This window comes from Ictidomys tridecemlineatus, chromosome 3, assembly GCF_052094955.1.
Source record: "Ictidomys tridecemlineatus isolate mIctTri1 chromosome 3, mIctTri1.hap1, whole genome shotgun sequence".
Lineage (NCBI taxonomy): Eukaryota > Metazoa > Chordata > Mammalia > Rodentia > Sciuridae > Ictidomys > Ictidomys tridecemlineatus.
The window spans coordinates 89,080,674-89,104,299 of NC_135479.1; the positions used below are offsets into that span (position 1 = coordinate 89,080,674).

Below are 23,626 nucleotides of genomic sequence, written 5' to 3' on the forward strand. Positions count from 1 at the left end.
GTGCAGGTAAAAATTACCTGCTTGCTTGTCCCCTAGATATTCTGTGATAGAAGAGTTCTTGTGAGACAATGATTTCAAAGTTAACGAATTCATACTTCCAAGTTGTCATGTGAAGAGAGCCAGTTGATGGGTCCCTGAGAGGCTTAAGAGTGGTCAACTCATTAGAGGGTCATTCCTCAGCTGGGCAGCAAGGTGACTTGACTTGGAATCTGACTTAGGAATTTACTGGAACCAGTTATGCTCAAAAGAGACTGATGATTACACTGGATTGTACACATCTGTCACTGGGCATATTTAATGATGGTGGCTGATATTTATACATATATGTCATTTGTGAGCCTTTTCTCTTTTAGTCAGGGAAGGAGAATTATCATCAGAAGGTTGCCTAGTAGCTGTGCAGTCATGGCAGAGAGAAGTACAGGTATTTGAGAGAGTCTTTGGGGTATTTAACACAGGACAGCTGTGTTCCAGCAAAGGCAAATTTCTTTTAATGATATGTTCAGCAAAGATCAGAATGTGGTATTCATTAGGGGGCAGCTGCTCTGGGTGCTTCAGGGCTGGGAGTTCCAGCTGTTGAGTTCCTCCTCCTTGTCTGTGGTAGCCCTGGGGAGGTCTGAGGTGCCAGTCTTGCACCATGGCAGACAATACCTGCCTAGATATCTCTCCCATCAGGACACAGCTGGACAGGTACTGGCAGGTCTGTGGGCTGCCCTCTCCATGCTCCAGGTCAACCACTCTTTTTGTGTCCCGGAGTCTGTTCTTAAACTGGGTACAATACAATTTGATTAGGATTTCTTTTTTTTCTCAATTACAATCACAGTTGAGTTTTGTTTCTTTGAAATTATACCCTGGTCCCCTTGATTGGAGTTTTGAATGTTCCCAATCTCTTCTGTCACATTGACAATCTTTTGGTTCATTTCTGCAGATGGCTGAACTCATGCATATGTATGGGTCGTAGTGGTGGTGTCTCGGAGGGCAAATGTGTTTCTGAGGATTTTCTGTGTACCACCATCACTCACTTACCTCTGCATGAGGAAACCCACCCATTAGCATAGCAGGGGTGGGGCTGCTGCTGGTGGGGGCCAAGAAAGCGTGGTTTCTGGTTTCCCTCCAAATTCCTGAATGGGGAGGGAATTCAAAGTGTTGAAATCAAACTGCAAGGGTTCAAAGCCTATCAACTCAGCTTCAAAACCTTAGGAATCTCAGGTCATGGGTCTGTTTGTTCTGCAGTAGTGCAAAATCCCTGCATTTTTCACTGATCTAGAAGAGGAAAAACAAAGAAATAATTTGAACACTCGGGGTCAGCTCAACCGATGATGACATTTCAGTCCCCGTATCTCCATCCTCTCTGTGTCCATGCTAACTCAGCTTCCCTTGGCTCCGTTCCCATATCTCTTACTCTCCTTCAATCAATGACTATTTCAGTTGTGTCTGATTGTGACTTCATTCTCATAGTTGTGTTGCATGAAAAATCATGTTGAAACAATATTCCCCTCCCCACCCCCACATTGCCAATGTCCTTCAGGGGCCCTGCATATAGTTTAGCTTCTGGTCTCTTTCTCTGCTCCCTCTTCCCTCTCACCACCACCAACTCTTCCTTCACCTAATTCAGAATCCCTGTGAAATCTCTGTGAAAGGCTGAAAAAGGTGTCATCTGTGTCCTAGGAGGAATAAATACGATGGCACACACTCGTCTGTGTGTACACCAACACTTTCGTCACATACCACATGGCTCACACTGTCGCTCTGTCTCCCAGGGCTTGTTTTAGAGATCCTCAGGCCAAACCCTCTCCCCACAGAGGGCTTTCAGGCATCTTAGCAGCTGTGCTACCTGCCTTCAGCACTTGAACTTGACCTGCTAATGCTGCCCTTCCGAAGATCAGCCCAGTGGGGGAGATGCATCCATGGGCTAATTACCTACAAGGGAGGAAAGTTTACCCCCTTGGAGCAAGAACTCTTTTGAAGTTAGGGCTAACCTTAAGTGCTTGTGAAATGCAGATGCCCAGAGAGAAAGAACTAGAAATCCCCCCCCCCCCTGCTGTTTCCAGGCCACCAGAGAAAGCCAAGTGCAGTGGGTGTTAGCGGGAGGAGCTGTCATCGTAACAAGTGTGATGACTAGAGGTCATCTTAATTGAGCTGCCAAATGGAGTTGTGTGTATTTTTCTCCTTTTAATGTGCTGGGTCACTGTTTTTATGGCTGTACTTGTTCCATCTTTCTCCTAACTCGCTTGGGCTTATTGGCACAGCTGGGTGTTACAGGCTGAAAATGATTAGGAATATATTTTCCTCCTTCAAATAGAAAGCCTCCGGTATTCCATCCCAGGCTATCTGTCAAAGGCACTTAGTATAGCCTGACTTGTGGTAGGTGAGGGGATGAATTGGATTCGCTTGCGGCTTCATGGCATGTGTTTCTCAAAATGTGAGCAATTTATGAGCTACCTAGCAGGCATTTGGTGTATTTGTGGGCTGCCATGTTCATGGAAAAAAGATTCAACACTATTTTTTTTTCATAGTATAATTAAAACTGCATTCAAATAGAAACCACAATAATTTTATTCCAGTGGGAGACATGATAATGCAGCGTTTATGATCTTTCACCAAAGTATCCACATCCTGTTTGGTGGTAGTGAGCCACAGGTGAATTTCACCATCCAGTTCATTGCTTTTCCTAGCTCATAATTCTCCTGAATTTGAAAGGCTTAACACATAATTACAAGTCTTTGGTAATGAAGGGATATATTGGGTGGCTATGTGTAGATATCTAAATAGAACGTGGCAGAGCACCCTCTCTCTATGGTCTTGATGTCCATTAGCCTGAGATCTATTAGCTTGTTGTCTCTGTGGAAATCTGAAATCTGAATGTTTCAACAAGGAAGATGATAGTGCGTGCATTTCTTATTTACTCTTTGGTTGTATTTGTAAATATTCTAATTCTGTCATAACATTTAGACGTGGCTTTTAAACATGCCCATTAATAAACCATGTGTTTCTCTCTTTCAGAAGGGAGTTGTCTTAGAAAATTTCGACTTCTAGGGATGGAGTTATCTGCAATTTGATTCTTAAAAATACGAATGTCTTATCCCCAACATTAAAAATGTGATATTTTAGCTTTTGAAGTGATAAGTTCAGGCTTGTTTGGGACGCCGAATGTAAAACTTTGATATGTAACCCAAGCAACATAGTTGAAGTTATAAGTTATAAAAATATTCTCTCCTGGTGTCCTGTGTCATGCAGCAAAAAGAAAAAAATTCTATCTGTCTATCAATCATCTATCATCTCTTATTCACTAAAGAACACATCTGTGAGCCCTTGACCCCTTGAATTTCAGAGCATTTTGGTGATCAAGACACAAAAAAACTCTCTGTCCCTTTATACATGGCCTGCTGAAAAATACTATACTTGGTGGTCGCAATTCGATCTGGTATGAAACTTTAATCTTAAATCAAGATATAGCTTGAAATGCCATCTATAGTGCCAAAGATGCCTATGAAAAAAAAAATCCAGGTCCAACCCAGAGGAGAATGGTAAGTGGAGGACAGCCCTGGTGACACTGCCCCAGTGGCATCCAGCCTCCTTCATCAGACTTTTAAATGACAGATACATGAACTAAATAAATCCTTCCTATTCGTGTCAGTGAGGTTGTAGTTGTGACGTAGCGATAGCTGAACAGAATCCCTTATTCCTATCATCACCTCTTCAAAGTCTATTTCCACACAGCTGCCAGGTGATCCTTTCAGTTAGAATTCATGTGTTACTATTGCCCTTGTGATGGGCTGCAGTTGCCTTTCATTGCACTAAGAACAAAATCAAACGTTTTACAAGAACCACCCTGAACTTCCTCTCCCCTGCTCATTTCCTCTCTGACTTTGTCTTCCATATTCCGTTTATCCACACTTTTTTCCTTGCTAGCCTTGAATGTTCCAGAAGAGCCTGAAAACTTCTGCCTGCAGACTTGCTTATCGCTCACCTTTGCCCAGTCTTTGCTCAAATGCAGGCTTCTGTGGGCAAGGAGCTATGCCTAGCACAGTGTAGGTGCTCATTAAATATTTGTTGAATAAATAAAGGTCAAAGATATATTGGTGACCACCAAGTATCTTCTGCAAGATTATAATCACCAAGATTTATTTAGTTCAAGATTTCCCAGCTACTCCAACAGTATTTCTTTCTTAGTATGATCTTTCTAGGTCTACCCCATTAGGCACAAAACAATTATTTTCAAAATGGAAAGTTTTTTTGCAGGTTCCCCCCACCCCATTTTGGTACTGGACCTTTTTTTGAAACAATGGGTACTTTACCCCTAAGCTACATCACCAGTCCTTTGTATTTTTTTATTCGGAGACAAGGTCTTGCTAAGGTTGCTGAAGCTGGCCTTGAATTTGCCCTCTTCCTGTCTCAGTCTCCTGGGTGGCTGGGATTACAGGTGTGAATGATCACATCTGATTTATTACATTTCTCTTGCATAAACCAAGAACTGATTTATATCCTATCCGTTGATGGTCTTGCCCCACTGAAAAACGAAATGCTAACTAACAAACACACATGATCAAAAAGGCTTTGCTCTTAATAATCATGTCCTAGACTTCATTCTTTTTAATTAAACTGGTTTAACCAACTATATTTTAATAAAAAATATAGCTTGACCCATTTTTTTTTCCTGTTAGGTACACATCTTTAAAAAGCATTCCTATGGCTTAAGACTGCTTCAACAATTGGCCAAACTTGTCAGTTTTGTCCTGGAAATTATTATCTTTTACCTGCTCTTGAAAAACTCAAGTGTCTCTTCTCAGAGAAGGTAAGAGAAGTCCTTCTGTGCCCTGAAGACGAAGGCAGAGTTTTACTGACTTCATGTCCACCTCTGGCAAGCTCTTCACAGATGAAGTCCTGCAGGGAGAGGACTGAACTGTAATGCCCAGTTTCGGATCCTTTTCTCCTGTGGTTGCTTATCTGCAGTGGCAAGCTTTGCATTGATTGCCTGGCCACCAGAGGCTCAGCCTGTGTTCTTCTTAGAGACTCATTTGCTACCTACGTGTCTGCCATTCTGAATTGCCATATCTACTACTATTCCCATCTCTACTTTAATGCTCCAGTGAATTGCACTTGAGTTTTTTAAAAAACATTTTTTTTAGCTGTAGATAGACACAATACCTTTATTTTATCTATTCATTTTTATATGGTATTGAGGATTGAACCCAGTGCCTTACACATGCTAGGCAAGTGCTCTACCACTGAGCTACAACCTGGCCCTACATTTGAGTTTTTGACCAATGTTTATGAATTGTGATGATGATTAATAAGCAATACTAACAAACAAAACACATATTGGATAAACAAAAAAAATGATGCTCAAATAAGGTGAAAATACATTCACTGGGATAAGTGCTGCCCCCATTAACTGGAAGATTATACAGGGAGAACAAATATTTTCCTTATCATATACGCAGAGATTTTTTTAAAAATAAAAGAAGTTCTCTGAAAAATCTCAGTTGACAACACAATTTTAAAAGAGTGACATGACTGTGAACAAGATTGCTTTGTGGTTTTAGCTCTGAAACTTTCCACCTACCTGCAGATCCTGATATCTGCCCCAGCCTGATAAAATGTTGCTCTGGCCTCTGGCTGCTCTAAGTCATCCCTGGGAACTCTCTACAGAGGCAGACCTCAGATGCCACCCACACTTTCTGAATCAGCATTTTAATAAGATCTTCAGGGATCCAAATGCACACTGAAGTTTTTGAAGCCCTGTTCTGAACGTCACTTTCCGGCTGAGATGGATACAGGAGGCCCACCTTACTCTCTACAGAAAGAACAGTAGCAGGCCTCGAAGGAAGGATTTAACACCCACTTAGCTGGAAATCCAGAGTGAATCAATAACATCCCTCCACTTCTAGCTGGTGTAGACTGTGGGGTGAGGGTGGGGGGCAGGGTGTAGGGCGTAGCTTTTGGTCCAAATTTCACTAGAAAATCCATGGACTTAGAAGACTCACGGCTGAGGTGGACAGAGCCAGGGTTGAGCCAGATTCTGATGCCGTTCTCGTCTTTGGATCTGGTGTCAATGACAAGGAGACAATTTGAAGTGCTGTGACGGATGCTGCTGCGTGGTCATGGGGGCTTGACGGGAGCAGTTATTTTTTTCTTCTTTTGTTCGTGCAGCAGCTGTGACTCCCTAAAATGATATCCCAAATGTGTTGCATGCCAAGGATTTAGAACTTGATGATTCACAGGTTTTGTGAGTTGGTGCTTTTGTAGCCTGACAGTGGTCTCAGCAATACATGTGCTTAAAGCCTGCGGGTTCAGAATTATTTGTTATTTATTTATTTTTGGTTCCAGGGACTGAACTCAGGAGTGCTCAAACACTGAGCCACATCCTTGGCCCTTTTTATTTTTCATTTTGAGATAGAGTCTTGCTGAGTTGCTTACGGCCTCGATAAGTTGCTGAGGCTGGCTTTGAACTTGAGATCCTCCTGCCTCAGCCTCCCCAGCTGCTGGGATTATCGGCATGTGCTGTTGCACCCAACCTGAGGGTTTAGAATTAGAATAAAAATGTTAGCACCGTCCTTTTCACCTTGTAGTTACTTTTTAACTAATGTGATCCTCATTGCCCTAGAAAACATGACTACACCTCGGCTGGCCAGAGCTTAAGTTCCACCCTTTCTCTGTACTGTCCTCCCTAGTTTTGAAATGGTATACAGCCCATCCAAACTACTGGTTCCTCTAGGAAGACTCTGATGATTTTCTTCAACACTATGACATCTCTCCTTCTGGGAAACTTCCTGGAATCCAGTGGTCCTCCATGTTGGTTGCACGTTGGAATCACCTCGGATGCTTTTAAAAAATCCTAAGGTTGACACCACACTCCAGACCAATTAAGTTGGAATCTCTGGGGCTGGGGCCCAGACATCAGTGTTTTTAAAGCTTCCAGGTGGGCCCAATGGAAACCAGGGTGGAGAACCAGTACCATGATACTTTTCCTATTAGGGCTCCTCTTAAGCCTAACTCTGCTATGAGTACAGACGAGAAGAACATTTTTACTTTATTTCTATGCCCAGATTGGGAGCTCCTGAAGGCAGGGCAGTTTTCTCCCCTCTGTGTCCCCATGTCATCCAGCAACTGTCCCCCTGCACTTACACAGTTTCTCCCTCAACCATTGACACCTGTGGGGACCTGGGCCACCCCATCAGGCAGGTGTGGGTGCTGCTGTTTTCACTGCCACCATCAACTCCACTTCTGTTTTCAGAATGAGGGGAAGAGGAAATTAGACATGGGTTAAGACCAGGGAAGCCAAAGCTCTGGTCTTTTAGGGCCTTTATTATTAATCAAAGGATTCTGTTAGTAAAAGTGTGCCTAATGGTATGGATGTCTACTGACTTCTTTTGGCACATCCAAGAATTCGTTACTGGAATTATATCTATTGCTACATAATAAATTACCCCTAGATCTAGTGGCTTAAAACACAGCAGAGAATTTTTATTATCCCACACATTTTTTTTTTTTTTTTTTGTGGATCAGGAATCCAGGGGTTGTTGAATGGGGTGGCTCTGGCTCAGCATCTCCCATGAAGTCTCAGTCAAGCTGTCACCTGAGACTGTCAACTTCTGAAGGCTGAGGATCCACGTCCATGGTGTCTCACCCACATGGCTGATGGGTTGGTGCTGGACATTGGTATGAGGCCTCAATTCCCTATGGTCATATGAACTTCAGGTGGACATGGCTGCTTCAGTACCTTTACAACAGGATGACTGATTTCCCCCAGAGTGAAGAACTAAGAGAGGTGAGAGAGAAATTGAAATGATTTGTAACTATGAACCATTATCTCCACAACACTCTGTTGGCTACCCAGGTTAATTTGGAAGGAGACAACACAAAGGACTTAATTTTTGATCTCTACAGGAACTGTCAATTTAAAGTTCCTGCTCAAGTCTCCACAGGACAGGCATGTGACACAGGTTGACCAACCAATAACTCTGCCCTGGGGTGAATATGACTGGGGGCAGAGGTAGGCATGTGACCCAGGCTGGCCAATCATTTTATTCCTAGGATTTTACTAAAGCCATTGAGACAAGCTACGCTCATGGTTTGGGGGTTACTGGTTATAAGGATGAGGAAAGCCCAGGGGTGTTGATGGGTCTCTTTGCCATTGTCCTGGGCCTGCTGAGAATGAGGTTAAGGTGGAGGGGAGCAGAGAGGGCAGAGAAAGGCACCATTTTGATGACCTGGTTTGGGCCTTTAGCTGTACCAAAGCCAACTTCTGCACATGTTATGCTAGAGAAAACTTCTCTTCTTCAGCTAGATTGGTATGGCTTTCAGCAGTTTAGTACCAGTTTAGAACCAAGAAGAGTGTGGGGGAGGGAAGCAGCTCAAGACTTCATACCAGGGAGCAGAGAGAGCTCTGCTCAACAAAGACAGAATATATACCCCAAAGGCACACTCCCAGGGCCCACCTCCTCCAGCTGCACCCTGTCTGCCTATAGTTACTACCCAGTTAATCCCCATCAGGATTAATTCATGGATTGGGTTAAGGCTGTCACACCCAATGATTTCACCTCTGAAAGTTCTTACATTGTCTCATACATGAGCTTTAGGGGGACACCTAATGTCTCAACCCTAACAGACACACTGTGCTAATTTCTCTGGCAGCCTGGCATAGTTGGGGAAAACCGTGGTCCTTGTACTTCTACCGTTGGTTCAGAACTCCCTTCCACTATTTACCAACTATAAGACTGTAGGCCACAGACTTACCCTCTGTCCCCTGGGTCCATGTACGTAAAGCCAGGCTTACCCCGTGATGTTTCTAGGGTAGCTGTGAGAATACCATGAGATCTTGTGTATGAAAAAGTGAGCCCATCTCAAAAGATCCACTAATAATTGCTTGTTTTTCCACTTTTTGCCATTTTTCCATTTTTTTTTTTTTTTTTTAGCCCTGAAGAGAGAGTGTCAGGTACAATGGAACTCCACCTGGCCCAGGTTTAAATCGGTTCCGTTCTGTTCAATCAGCATGTCTTGATGCTTGCCATCTGCTGGTTGGACAGTGGGCAAAGGGATTGCAGGGAGGGTAAATCGGTCACTTCTGCTGCCTGTCGACCAAGCATGGGCTTGTGAGTTTCACAGGAGGCTTTTGTATTGTGTAAGGCTGTATTATGTAATAGGGGGCATTTGAGTCTGATCCTTGCATTAGGCCCTCGCTCACGTGCTCTAGTGCTCTCCTCCCCCTGAGCAGCACCCAGTGGGGAGGTGGGGATCTGGAGGAGGAGGCTCCTGTGCAGAGAAGCTGTCCTCTGCAGTACTGCAGTCAGATGGCCTGGGTACTCCTCTCCCTCCAGCTGGCTCATTGGAGCTCCTGTCTCCTCCCTGCTCATTGCTAAACTAATCAATCTGTATGATGAGGTGAGGGACTGGACCATCATGTCTCTGGATTAATGTACTTTCTGAATCCTATTATTGCTCCCTCTGTCCCATCTTTATTTACCCCGTTAATGATGCTGACATTGGCAATTCCTATCCTTGATTATCAGAGGTACATGGGAAGGGTTTAATAAATGTTTGTTGAACAGAATGAATGACAGGTTGATGGAAAATATTTGAGAGGCATAGAAACCTTCTATATTAAATAGGTAAACAACTTGTACCCCAGAACTGCCCCCGCATCTAGCCTAACAGCTGCCCTGCCATGAATAATGGATGCACTTGAACACTTCTTCGTTAGTCCTACAAGTGCTTTAAGATCTTGCTTCAGGGCCATCTGTATGAGCATCAGTTGCCCTTGAACTATGCTACAGAGAAGGAGGGGGACGGGGGTCATCACCATGAATGAATTAGGATGTAGTTTGGAAATGTGTTTTTACGAAACAAATCCCTGAATTATTTCTTTAGAGAACTCACTTGGATTCATCAAATAATCTACTGGCTTCATTTGTTTTTGTGAAAATTGTTCTTCTAGGCTTTGTCTTTTGATTCTAGTCTGGTGGGGAAGGAGGGAGAAAAAGAGTAAGGTATTTGTTGTGAAGAGTTGGTGGCTTACGTGACTGCGAGGGCTGGTAAGAGGGAGACCTGTGGGGAGGCCCTCATAAAGGAGGCTACACCTTGCTGGCATGAGCTGAAGATACTTTGTCCACAGATGGAATCTCTCCTTTCCTCCAGAAACCTCTGTTCTGTTCTTGAGGCCTTTCAGCCCATGGAATCAGGAACACTCAGATTATCTAGCATAATCTTATTTAGTTAAAGTCAATTATTGATGAAAATTAATCTTATGTACAGAATATATCTTCACAGCAACAATGAGGTTAGTGTTGAATTAAATAGTGGACACCAACAAGTAGCCTAATTGACGCATAAAAATGCCCATGAGTGTCCATGCTTGTCCACTTGGCACCCATCTGGGTCTTCTTAAGTCAGTTGGCCTACAAATGGGGACAACGACAAAGTCTTACTTCCTCCAAATACTGCAATTATCTTGCATACCACAGAAAACACATTAAGCCTTTCCCTAGGAGAGAATGCACAATTCTTAACATCATTTTTCCTTCTTCTACTTTGATTTTCTATAATTTGTTATTTATCATGTAAAGGTAACTATTATGAATATATCTTACATCAGACAATAATGTCCTAGAGAAAAGAAAAAAAAACTTTGTTGAATGTCTTTACAATATTTTTTTAAAAAAGTAAGAAAATATTGGTAGTTATTAAAGTCCTCATTTCTGTCTATGGTCATGTTGTTGTAACTGGTATTTGCCAGTTACATTTGCCAGTTACAGTTACATATTATAATCACCACCATAGTTCCTTTGCTCTCAGCAAGCATGTTAGCTAACTGTGGTTCTTGAGCTTGAAGCATATCCTAAAACTTCATTCCTGAAGGTTCTGGGCTGTCAGACGTTTTCCCTGAATTGGATTGTGTAGTTTCTCATCGACTTTAATCACAGGACATGGTAGGTGCTGGGGACAGGAAGAAAAAGTTTGACTAGTAGATTCCTAGGGTTAATACAAAGTGGTGCTAGAGTCATTTCTGTCTCTTTATTCCTGGACCTGTTCATCCTCGCTATGGGAGAAATATATTCGTTGCTGATTCAGAGCATCTGCAGCCTCCTAGAGGGTATTGCCTTAGCCCAGCAAGCTTTTGCCACCTAGCCAGCACTGAGTTGTTCTATCAAGCTAGCCACTTCAAGAGCTTGGTAAGATCAGTGAATTCCATGAGCACAGGCCACTCTACTTCATTTGCTGTGAAGTGAGTTTCTTGATAAGAAGCAATGTGGTGCAGGGCACCATGATGATGGATAGGCATTCTGTAAGTTTATGGATGGTAGTTCCAAGAGAAACATTGCTTGCCGGGAAGGCAGACCAATGTCCACGTATCCATTCTGGAAAGAACATATGCTATCCTTTCCATTATGGAAGTGATCCAATGTCATCATCTGCAATCAGGTAGCTGGCTGATCACCTTGGTGAGTGGTGCCATATTGGTCTCTGCTGCTGGTAGATTGAACACTTAGCAGTGGTTGTGGCAAGGTTGGACTTGGTAAGTGAAAGTCCATGTTGCTAAGCCCATGCATAACTTCCATGCCAGCCACCATGGCCACATGGTTCATGAGACCATTGAGCAGACCAGTGACTGGAGAAAGAGGCTGACTGGTGTGCCCCACAGTGGGTCATTCTTTTGATTATTGGTGACACAAATATCTTCCTATTCTTTCACATTCAGGGAGGTCTACCCTCACACCCCCTTTTCAGACTGGCTTGTCTCCCATATTCCAGTCATGTTCTTCCTAACTCCTGACCATCCAGCCCAACCACTGGCAACAGCCCATGAATTAGGATACAGTCTTATTTTTGGCTTTTCTCCTTCCAGATAAAATTAACGACCAGGGAACACTGCTCACTGTGAGGGGTTGCCTCATCTCTGCCCTTCAGAGATGTTCTGGAAAGGAACTGTGGTGCTACAGTTTTTCACTTTTGAGTGGAGCCTGCAAATCATGCAGAACCATCTGTATACAGGCCTGCCTCAGGCAACTGTTCATATGGTATTCCCTGTGAGGCTTAGGCACAGGTTGGGAGAGAGAAGGTGAAATAGTAGCAGAGGGAATTTGGACTTTGGGGCCACATCCTCATATAAATTAGAATGTGTCTTCATGGTCTGTCTGATCTTTTAGATAGCAATTCTGCTTAATAATGGAATGCTCCTGTGTGTACTCACCATTATGTCTTGTTGGGTTAGATAACACCCTTTTCATGATGGGCAGCTGAGGTCACCTAGCAACTTGGTGGTCTGTGGTTAAATGTCTCTACTAAGGCCCAGTACCAGCTATGAGCTATTTCTTGATAGAAGAGTAGTTATCTGCAAAGGATGGCTGAGAATTTTCTCTGAAATCTTAAGGGTCTGTGCTGTGATTCACCTACAGGGACCTAGCAGAGACTCCAAACAGGATCTCTATCTACCATTTCCACCTCAAGCACCATCAGATCTACTGGATCATATGGTCCAAGTGTCAGAGAAGTTTGCACTGCATCTTGGATCTGTTCCAGAACCTTCTCTTGTCCTGGGTCCAAATGACACTAGCAGCTTTTCAGGTTATTTGGTGTATTCATTTCCCAAGGATATTGTAACCAAGTACTGTAAGCTGGGTGGCTTAAAACAATTGAAATTCATTCTCACAGTTCCAGAGACGTCTGAAATCAAGGCATCAGCTCCTTCTGGGGGCTTTGAGGGAAAACCATTCCACGCCCCTCTCCTAGTTTTTGTAGCAATCCTTGGCATCCCATGGCTTATAGCTGCATCACTGTCATGTGGCCTTCTGCCCTGTGTGTCTCTCTCTCCTCCTAAGGAGAGCTGTCCTTAGAGCTAAGGCTCACTGTAATCCAGCACGACTCATCTTAACTTGATCACGTCTGCAAAGACTCTGTTTCCAAATAAAGTCACATTCTTCTGTCCCATATGTTTTTGGGAGGACAAAATTCAACCCTGGAAAATGAGTTGAAGTTGCAAATGAGGAATACGATCCCTCTAAAATCCAAAGCCAGTGTGACTTGCTTGGTTGTAGGCAGGGTCAGATGCAACAGCTCGTCCTTCATTTTAGAAGTGATATTTCAAGGTGCCCCACACCACGGGACCTGGCCACTTCCCTGAGGCTGAAGGTCTCTACATTTTTGTCGAATTTATTTCCAAAACTATGACAAGCAAGTGTCTAACCCTTATGTCCAGAGTGATAGCTACTTCTTGATCACTAGGAACCCATGTCATCAATGTAGTGAATCAGCAAGATGTCTGAGAGCACAGAAAGGTGATCAAGGACCCTGAGGACTAAGGGATGACTCAGGGCTGGGGAGTTGACAAGCTGCTGAAGTAGGACAGTGAAGTTGTGTTGCTGGCTTTGCCAGCTGAAAGCAAACACGTCTGGTGGTTTTTCTAACAGGTATGAAGGAAAAAACCATCTGCCACATCAATAGCTATATACCGGGTGCTGGGGAACATGATCATCTGCTCCAGCTGACCGTCACAGCCGGGGAGAGGTGGACAGGTGTGTAAGGCCACAGTGGAAGTCAACAGTTCTCTGCATCTTCTCCCCTCTCCATGCAAATGCCAGGTCGCCTTGGATTCACAAGAAGGGATTCGCCAGGGGCTGTTTCCCAGGCTCATACTCTATCCAATCCCTGAATTTAGCCCTTCTCAGTTCCCTGTCCCATGTCTTTTTTTTCTTCTTGTCAGTAGTTCTCCGAAGGGTAGGAATCAAAACCACCTATAATGTCTTATGCAGGGAGAGCATATAAAAATCTCTTGGCAGGAAAATGAGGAGGGCCGTAAGACACTTGAAAAGCTCTTCAGTGAACCTGTGCTGCCATTTATCCTTCCAGATCAACATCTCCAGCCTGAACCTTTTACTCAAACATTTATCATCATCATCATCACCAACACCATCATCACCATCCTCATCACCATAATCACCATCATCATCATCATTATTATTTATGGTGCTGAAGAGTGAACCCAGGTTCTTCCACATTTGTGGCAAGAGCTCTAACACTGAGTTTCACTCCAGCCCCTCATTACACTTTAGATCATTCACTTGAGCAACACGTGGATATTTCCCTTCTGTTCTCTATAGGAAACCCAGGCTCAATGTGCTCAGAGTGGAGTGCATTGGCTTTTCCAGAAACCTGCTCCTCTCCTCAATCCTCACAGTGGTTGAATTCCTCAAACAATCATCATCTGAGACTTAAATTTGGGGTTGTTCTGCTTCCCCTCTGGCCTCCTTACCTTCATATCCAATCAGTTATCAACTTGGTCGATTCTGAAGCTCAGCTCAGACCTGACCCTCTTTGTGCTCCCTAACCCTGCCTTAGCTGTGTCTCTCTTCCTCTCTCTCCTGAGCTAGAAGTAGCACCCTACTCTGTACTGCCTCTATCATTACTTGAATTGCACCATCTCTCCATAACCCATGAAATTATCTTCTCTGCATAAAATACCTCAATAGCTCCCCATTCTCACAGTCCAGTCTCCTTTGTTTATTCTACATTTCCAGCTCTGCCTCTTATCCTCCCATTTCCCAGCCTCAAACACACAAGCAATCCATATGGTAACCATGCATGATAACTTGTAGCCCCCTCCCTCCTGTCCCTCCCATGTTCTTCCCTTCCACTGGGCCGCCTTGTAGCATGCTAGTGACCCAGCCCCATCTCCTGCCCCCTGGGCCAGCACCACTCAGGTCTGCCTGGGAAAACCCTTTCATCTTGCAAGACCTTATTCAAATTTAGCCTCTTCATTGGACCATTGACCAGGCTCCTCTCCCCCATCTTGGAGTCACTCTCAGAATGAACCATGTATTCTTCCTCCTTACTGAGATAGAATTAAAAAATAGTACCTATGTTAATTTATTTACTTATATTTTTTCGTATCTTTAAATTTATTTGAATAAACAGGCAATTATGTTTAGAGTTTCATTATAAAGATTAACCAGAATGCAGATAGACCCAAAGGCTCTCTGGATCGGGTCTTCCTAATCCTGCCTGTTTTTGGTTATCAGTCTACTATCATTCTAGACTGTTCTTCACTAATCATATATCTTGGAAATATTTCCATCTGAGTGCATGCATATAGACTCACCTCTATACAGGGTAATTGCTACAGAGTGTTTCCTGATTTGAGCATAGTTAACTCTTTGGCTATTGGTGGATATTTTTTCCTCTAATATTTGGCCATAAAAATACTGCCACAATGAATACCACTTTGTATACTTCCTTATGCATAAGTGCCAAGTATTTATTTCTGCAAATAGATAGCACACAGTGGCAATATAATATATAATATATAATTCTCCATAGTTTTTGTACAATTTTAAATTTGGGAGCCTTTTTTCCTTTTCTCAAGCATTGGTAGGAGTTCTTTGTATTTTCTGAAGAATAATTCTTAGTCTAATACACATACACGTACAAAAAGTATATGCATGTGTTTTTCTCCCAGTTTATTTCTTGTGTTAAAATTTGTTTTGTTGTTGGGCTGAGGTTGTGGCTCAGTGGTAGAACACTTGCCTCACATGTGTGAGGCACTGGTTCGATTCTCAGCCCTGCATATAAATAAGTGAATAAAATAAAAGTCCATCAACAACTAAAAAATAATTTAAAATATTTGTTTTGTTGTGTCTTTTATCATAAGAAATTTCATATTTTTAAGCAGTCTAATTTATCATCCTTTGCTTCTGTTTGTCCTTGTAGCCTGCCAAGCTTCTTTGCATATTTTAAATTATTCACTTATTTTTTGATATCCTATAGTTTTGTTTTTTATTGTTTAGCTTTTTAAATTGCTTGGAAATTGGCATTAACATATCCAGAGGACATCATCTTATTTTCTTTTTCCAAATTAAAAGCATAATTATAAATTATGGTTAATTTATCCCCAATTTGAACAGAAATACCATTTTTTAAAAATATTTTTTTTAGTTGTAGTTGGACACAATATCTTTATTTATTTTTATGTGGTGCTGAGGATCAAACCCAGTGCCTCACACATGCACGGCGGGTACTCTACCACTGAGTTACAGCCCCAGCCCCAGAAATACCACATTTTATGACCCAAATTTCTAAATGTATTCATGGTTCTTTTTCTATACCTAGTGTTAGATTTTCTTGATCTATTGCTTTTTGTCTGGGATAATATCATTCCGTTTTAGTCACTATTGCTTTATCATATGCTTTGATGTCTAATAAAATATTCTTTTTTTAAAGTTGACTTCAACTAGATATTTGATAGTGGAATTGAGTCACAGTTGATGAATTTCAAGACCTTTTACAAAGTTTGCATTCATGCACCTTAAATGAAGTTATTAAGGAAAATCAGAAGCTATTGAGCTTCTTTGTATTCTCAAGGCCTCAAAAAACTTGTGATGAAACTTCTCTGGCTTATGCTCCATCTTCCCCTGTAACTCAGTTCTTGGAAGGAGTTATTTTGAAGGAATCACTATTTAATTTGGTTTTGAAGAAATAATGTATGTACAGTGTACACAGCTCAAAAGGGACAAAAGTGAAAGGTCACATCCCCTCCCAGTTGTTAAGGTGGGACCATTCTACTGCTTCTTCTTTAGCCTGCCAGGATGGAGGCACAGAACATACTCTGTTCTGCACCGTGTTGTTCTTATTTAACAACTGATCTTGCAAATCATTCCATATCAGCTCATATGATGCAGCTGGGCCAGGATGTACTTAACCAGGATGGCAATTTAATTGTTTTAATTACTATTTCCATAGGTATAATTTCTCACATATCTAGCATAAAAGTTCTGCATATAAAATTGTTGGCTTAAAGGGTATTTAAATTTTCAACTTTGATTTATATTGTTAAAATTGCTAAGAAGTTTCTAGAAACTCCATGATGAATCAAGACCCTGATGGCCTTTGCTCCCAGATTTCAGACTTGCTCAGATAATGCCCAAGTATCACGGGGAACACCAGAGAGGATTTAGCTGGGAACTTGCCAGTGAGTGGAACTCTTGTGTGTGTGTTTGGATGTGTGTGTGTGTGCGTGTGTGTGTGTGCGTGTGTGTGTGTGTGTGTGTGTGTGTGTGTGCACGTGCACATAAGCACACCCCTGAATGTGCCTGTAATGCACATGGCAAGAAGTTCAAGTCAGATAATTAATTAGTCCTGTTTAAAGCTCTAATAATATTAGTGGTTTGAATAAAGCTCCTTTGCCTTTATTATTCATTAGAAACTGGCAGTAAATAATAGGTTTGAATTTCACAGTCCTGAGACTGTGGATCAAAGTACAGAGCATTGCTTGAGATCACAAATGGTTATCTTTCATAACAGGAGCATGACAGGGATTTGGTTCTATGAATTGCTGAGTGGAACACCAACCTCTCCAGGGTCTAGGACAGAGAGGAAGATGGCTGGTAACCACCTCCTGAGACTGGAACACCATCTTCCACACTGGGTGGGGCACCATCAGAGGCAGGGCATTGCCTCTGCTGGGCTCAGCCTGTGCCCACTCCTAGCAGTGATTCATGTCTTTCAATTGGAAAGAGACTTGTTTCTTCACAGGAGGGGCTTTGTCTGGGAAGCAGAGGCCTGATTTGTTTTCCCTCTTTGAGCTGGTTTTAGACTGGGCACCCTCCTCTCCATTCCTCAACGTGTCTGTCCCACCTCTCCACTTGCATCCTCACCAATGTTTGACTTTTCTGGGGGAATCATCTCTTTCCTTGTTGTGTCTTTCTGCACTGGAAGCAAAGCAAACACTAAGCCCTCTTCACTTCTTTCAAGTGATAGGGGCAGAAATAAGATAAGCCCTTACCTCTTTCTTTCCTCCCTTCTTTAGCATCTCTTACCCCTATTTTTGTAGCTCTTCTTACATTCTGGTTGTCCCCTGGGGGAAAAGAAGAAGCCCTGCCATTCTGCTCGACCCAGTGTCGCTTCTCTGGGACATAATCCCAGCCCAACACTGCTTTCTTTATTCCTTCAGTGGCTTCTTCCAGCCCCTCTGACTATCATACGCCCGAGGACCCTTGCATCTCCTTTAGGTTTGCTTTCAGAACCTGCTTTACCCAGCACTCTGGGTACAAAAGAGAAGCTTAGAACTGCCAATTAACCTGGACAGAGAAGGTGCGTTTAAATAAAGCATGAAGCTGGGTGTGGTGGCACATGTCTACAATTGCATCGGCTCAGGAGGTGGAGGCAAAAGGATCATGATTTCAAAGTCAGCCTCAACAACTTAGCAAGGCCCTGAACAACTTAGTGAGACCCTGTCTCAAAATAAAAAATAAAAAGGGTTAGAGGTATAGTTCAATGGTTAAGCACTCCTGGGTTCAATCCCCAGTATTGGAAGGCACCAAGATCTTCCCTGCCCCATTTTGAAGAATCTTATGTCTTCAAAGGCACAGGTCATGTGGCTGAATTAAAAGCCATTGTGGGGGCCGGGGTTGTGGCTCAGTGGTAGAGCCTAGTATGTGTGAGGCATTGGGTTCAATCCCTGGTACCATATAAAAAGGAAACAAATAAAATAAAGGTATTGTGTCAATCTACAAATCTATCTATCTATCTATCTATCTATCTATCTATCTATCTATCTATCTATCTATCTGTCATCCATTTATCTATCTATCTATCTATCTATCTATCTATCTGTCATCCATTTATCTATCTATCTATCTATCTATCTATCTATCTATCTATCTATCTATCTATCTATCTATCTACATAAAGCTATTGTGTTGGTCTCCAGAACACAGGCCATCAGCCATGCCTTGTAAGGGATGGAGGTTGGGTCCTGGTGCCTTACAAGGTCCTGGAAAATTAAAAACCAAAAATAACATTAGGCAACACAGTGGTCATTTACAATAAAAATTTATTAGGATGAAGTCAAATTAGAAAACTCCATGCTGCCCCACTTGCCCTATTTACCTGGAATGACAAGAATATACTTAGTGGAGTATAAATCAATTTGTGCCTCAGATTCTACTATTTGGAAAGCCAAAAAAAATTTTTTAAAAATTAAAAAATCCATGTTCATAGCGGTGTACCCGACACCAGCACGGGTAACGTTTAAGGCTTAGCCAACGGTCAGCAAAGCATACATTAGTTATAAGCTTTGAGCCTGAGGAAGACGTGACTCCCGCCCTCCCCCAAAAGCAGACCCATCACATAGCCAGGACACCTGAGTTGGGAGCCTGCTCTTTGGAGTCTAGTATTGACATCTGTATTTCAAGAGAAAAACGAGCTTTGAGGTATCTTATGGCTTCAAAGGCACAGGTCATGCAGCTGAATTAAAAGCTATTGTGTTGGTCTCTGGAACACGGGCCATCAGCCATGCCTCTTAATGGGGGTCCTGGTACCTTGTCCCGATCCTTGGTATGATCCGCATGTCATCAGCCTGCTGTCATCAGTTGCTGCCCCCAGGTTGCTCACAGCTGTGAACCTGAGGGCAGGTTAGGGCTCCTGCACAGCTTCCTGCCCGGTGGAGAGCAACCCTATCACCCAGCATACAGAGGAGACCCGCCGCATAGCCAAGAAGTGGTTCAAATACAAGCGAGGAATGAAGGCCTGTTCTTCAGGCGAAGCATGGGTATTTGAAGAGAGATCAGCCTGGGAAGGGGTCTTACCATGCTGGAAACTGACCCTGCTTTTGGCATCACCACCCCCAGCAGTAAGCCACCAGCTTCAAAAGGATGTCAAGAAGAATAGTCGGTCCCCAACACCATGTGGGTTCTTTAAGGCCACCAACAGTGGGTGTTGAACACATATGACCCCGGGGTCATTTAGAACAAGTGGGCGTCAAGTCCTAAAAATACAAAACTTACCACTTAATGAACAACTGGACATTCCCTTTGGCTTAGGCACAAAGTGTTTACTTTCAGAAGCTCTTTTTCTTATTTTTAAATTCTTCCCCATGAAGGAAATAACATTGGAAATCCAAGTGCAGGTCCCAGACAGCTGCCTGTGGAGCAGCGGCACCCTACAGACCCAGCACCCCTATCTCACCACCCTGACTCAGCAGGACTCCCACCTCCCTGCTCCCATCCCACCCAACCCAGGAATAAACATGGCTGTGTCACAGAACTAAGTTCAGATGCATCATACAGAGGGCTGATAAGACTTCTCAGTTTTGGAGGTGCCAGAAGATACTCCTGGCAAGGTTTTGATTCTCTCCAATTTATGCTCTTCATGTGTTTTTCAGCTTCTGCCTTCTCTGTCTGGCTCCTTTTCCTCAGTCAGCCCAGCCTTACTAGTGATTATATCTGTGCTCCTCATGTCATTAATTCATTTGGGATTGGCCTGGAGTCTGCTCAAGCTTGAGTTCATAGCCTCCCAGGCCAAGGTCTCCCTCATAAATGTTTTCCTTGATTGGTGTCTGGGGCGAAGTTTTCTGGTCCAGGCCTGGCCTTGCAGGAGGACGGCAGGACGAGGGACTTTGCTCTTGGTAATTCATGGCCAGTTCGTCCTGGTTCACAATGCATTCTGCATCGTCCTCCTTGAGCTCTTCCTGGTTTTGGAAAGACAATGAGAGAGACAGGTCACTTTATGAGGAAGGCAGAAACCAGTCCACAAATGTAGGACCATAGAGGCTTACTTTCCCTTTTCCGAACTGCCCTGGCTTGCCAAAGCAGGTTTCTGCCATGGGTGTGGCTCAGCATTTCCCTGAATCAGCATTGAAAACTTGGCTGTAAACATAGCCCAAGCCCAAGCAGAGAGTTGTTAGACAACCCACGCCAATTAAGCACCACCTTGGTGCTCAAGGGAGTGAAAATGGAATTCAGACTTTCCTCATTGGCACCCAGTGACATTGGGAGGAATTAGGAGTTAGCACAAGCTAACCTGTTACCTCAGAGTAGGAAAGGTGTCTCATGTTGGTTTTTAAATGCTCCTGACTATCCTGAAGTTCTCAAAACACAAGTTTGGTTATACTTTACCTTCAAAGGTTCTCCGCTCTGCAGGGTTTTGGGGATGAGGGTCACAAGACTAGATATGATAGGAAGTCACCACTGTAGAATGTCACAAGCTAACAATAATCTTCTTCATACAGAGATTCCCATGTAACAGCAGAGTTTCTGCTTCTATTGGGTTCTGGAAGGCCACACTAAATTACTTGTAGAGTGAATGATGGTTAGAACCCCTGACCTAGCCCAGGGGTTCCCAGTTTGAACTGGCACCAGGTAGAGAGCCTGTTAAAACACAGATCATTGGGCTCCCAGCTCCAAGTTTCTGAGATGGTGCCTGAGAATGTTCATTTAGCAAGTTCTAAGTTATGCTGAGGCTGCTGGTCTGGAACATCTTGCAGATGTAGTTTTCTGTATTTATAAGGGGTGGCCAGCTGGACAACCTCTAAGGGTACTTCCAACTCGAAGGCTCTGCTCTGACACTCTGATTTGCTGGTAATGATTCTAATTGCTTCTCAGCAATTTTTTATTCCACTCCCTTGAGCTATAAAGCACGGGCCTAATAATCAAAAGCTCAGAACGCAGCAGTTTGTGAGGACACATTACCTCTTTTACATTTTCCAAGTTCATTTTATGGTTAAAAATATTGGTAACAATAAAAAATTGCATTTTTTTAAAAAGAAGAATAAGCCAACATCAGCAACAACTGAAAAGAGAAGAGAAATGCTTTTTGGAGCAGTGAATTTAAAAAATGTTGCCTGCTCAAGCCGGCGAGGAACAGCTGAGGTTTCTGGGCTCATCAGTATTCACGAAGCTTGTCCACGAGAATCATTACTCACCCCATAGGCCTGGGGACTGGTGAGCAGCCTGGAAATCGGACCGCACCATTCAGGTAAGGTTGTGGTCAGTGGAGGGCCCGAGTGGGTTAAAACTGGTTTCAGGTATCTGAGAGGCCTGTTAAGGAACACTGGTCAAAAGGGAGTTAGGGTTTCGTTTCTCACGCAGCAAAAACCTCTGCATGCTACCAAGGAGACATTTATGTTCACCTTTAAATCTCCTACGCCCTCATTCAGGAAGCAATTTGGCCTGCAAAAATTGCTGTTTATAATCTTTGCTCCGCACACTTTTCCAGCTCTCCTGATAGCCTTTCATCATGGAGAAATGGTAAATGGTCCACGCTGGGTTGGAGTGAGGTGCAAATATTCCTCTTCCCTCCCCCACTCCATGTCTCATCTGCTTAGAGGAATCATTCTTAAGAATTACTTAAACAATAGCATGAAAGATGGTGTTTTCTTAAAACCGCACGCACAGGGCTTAAACCACCCGTCATTTTCACAAAGAAGCGAGAGGTATTTCATAAAATGTTCAGTTATTTCAGAGCTGGATAGTGAACACAGATTGTTTTCCAAGGTACTTTATTTTCACCATTTCAACACAGTCACTTTATCCTCCGTACATCAATGCGTTTCTATACAAAATTATGTAAATAAGCCGGTGCCAGGTTTATCCTATTCTCTAGCACCTGTCTTTCTCATCTCTTCATCCTAAAATGCTCAAACCAGTTAAAAGAAAAACCTGCTCATCTGAAGCCACTGTGTTTCCCTCCAATCTATCAATAATGAAATCCCCAGAGGCTGCCTCAGGTTGCCTTATTATTATTTTTTTTCGTTCAAAGAAAAGTAGTGGAATTATTTCACCATTCCATCAGAAATGACTTTTAAGCTTTATATTATTTCCTCTACTGGAGAATATTTCACCTCATCAACTTTCCAAAAAGCTGTAATAAAAAGGAAAAGGGAAAAATGGAAAGCGGTTAACATTGGCTGGCTTGTGAAGATCCGCTTCACCCCAGGCGCTCAGGGTGCAAGCATATCTTGGAGATGACTACAGGAGATGACACTACAGGAGCCTGTCCATAGCTGTAGGGAGCCACTTTGTCATCCCTGTGATGCCCTGAGCATGTGGGCACCGAGGGAGGATGCAGCCCAGAGGGGACCTGGAATCCGGTTGCCTCTGGTTACCAATCATTGGGCACCACGGCAGCAGCGAGACAGGGGACACCCGTGCACACAGCCTGGTTGCAAGAAGAGCACAATGACCGCATAGATGACTCAGAGAGTTTGCAGATCCGACCAAAATGGAAAATTTGATTCCTGCTTTCAGACAGGCAGCTGTTGAGCCCAGATAGGACCAAGGAAAGAAAATTAAAGTTCAGAGACTGACATTTGCTCTAACATCTTGGAACTACACCTACAAATCTTAAAAGCCCATGATGATCTTCTATTAATTTTCATTAGAGTGTTATTTCCTTCATTTTATGGATGAAGGAATGGAGGCCTAGAGGTGTTATGATTTTAAATAATCCAAAGATGCCCTTTGCTACTTTGAACCCACCTTCATCACCCAGAGAGGAAGATAATTTATTTATCAGGACAGAATTGTGTGGCCAGCTAGGTTCTCTACAGAGCCAAGCTTACAAGGCTCAGCCTGCTGGTGATCTGCAGCCCCTCACAGGCTGGGACACGTGAGGATGCACCATCTTGTTAGGGTTTACAGAGGGCACAGGTCTATGAGAATGTCTTTTAGGAAGGTGAGGAAGACAAGATATATGTACAACTGAAGTTCCGGCCAACTTTATTTCTAGATGGAAAAGTGTCAGCCAGGAAGCAACATTTTTAGAGATGTCATTTGAAAAAAAGTAAGAGGCTTGTCAAAGATGTAAGAGTTTGAGAGAGGCCTGGGCAACTTCCACTGAGTTTCTCAGTATACTGAAAAAT

General features: G+C 43.1%; 1 protein-coding gene and 1 long non-coding RNA gene across 5 annotated transcripts in view; both read right to left on the bottom strand.

The window, feature by feature from the left end:
- Positions 1–465: 465 nt before the first annotated feature.
- LOC144376277 (uncharacterized) lies at positions 466–10,573 on the bottom strand. 3 transcript variants are annotated; one of them, XR_013436556.1, is made up of 3 exons: positions 7,577–10,573; positions 5,985–6,515; positions 466–4,881 (listed from the first exon to the last, which is right to left on the bottom strand). It is a non-coding gene; the product is annotated as an uncharacterized LOC144376277 (long non-coding RNA). The 3 variants fall into 3 exon arrangements; XR_013436557.1 differs by having other exon boundaries at positions 466–1,260; positions 4,755–6,515; XR_013436555.1 differs by having other exon boundaries at positions 466–6,515.
- An 8,230-nt stretch (positions 10,574–18,803) lies between these two features.
- Positions 18,804–23,626, bottom strand: part of Slc9a9 (solute carrier family 9 member A9) — a 541,578-nt gene continuing 536,755 nt past the window's right edge. For both annotated transcript variants that reach the window (XM_078043469.1, XM_078043468.1), the window contains exons 15-16: positions 21,689–21,794; positions 18,804–20,455 (exon numbers count right to left, since the gene is read on the bottom strand). In XM_078043469.1, the coding sequence (XP_077899595.1) occupies positions 20,228–20,455; positions 21,689–21,794 (334 nt within the window). In that variant the 3' untranslated portion in view covers positions 18,804–20,227. The remainder of the gene's footprint in view (positions 20,456–21,688; positions 21,795–23,626) is intronic.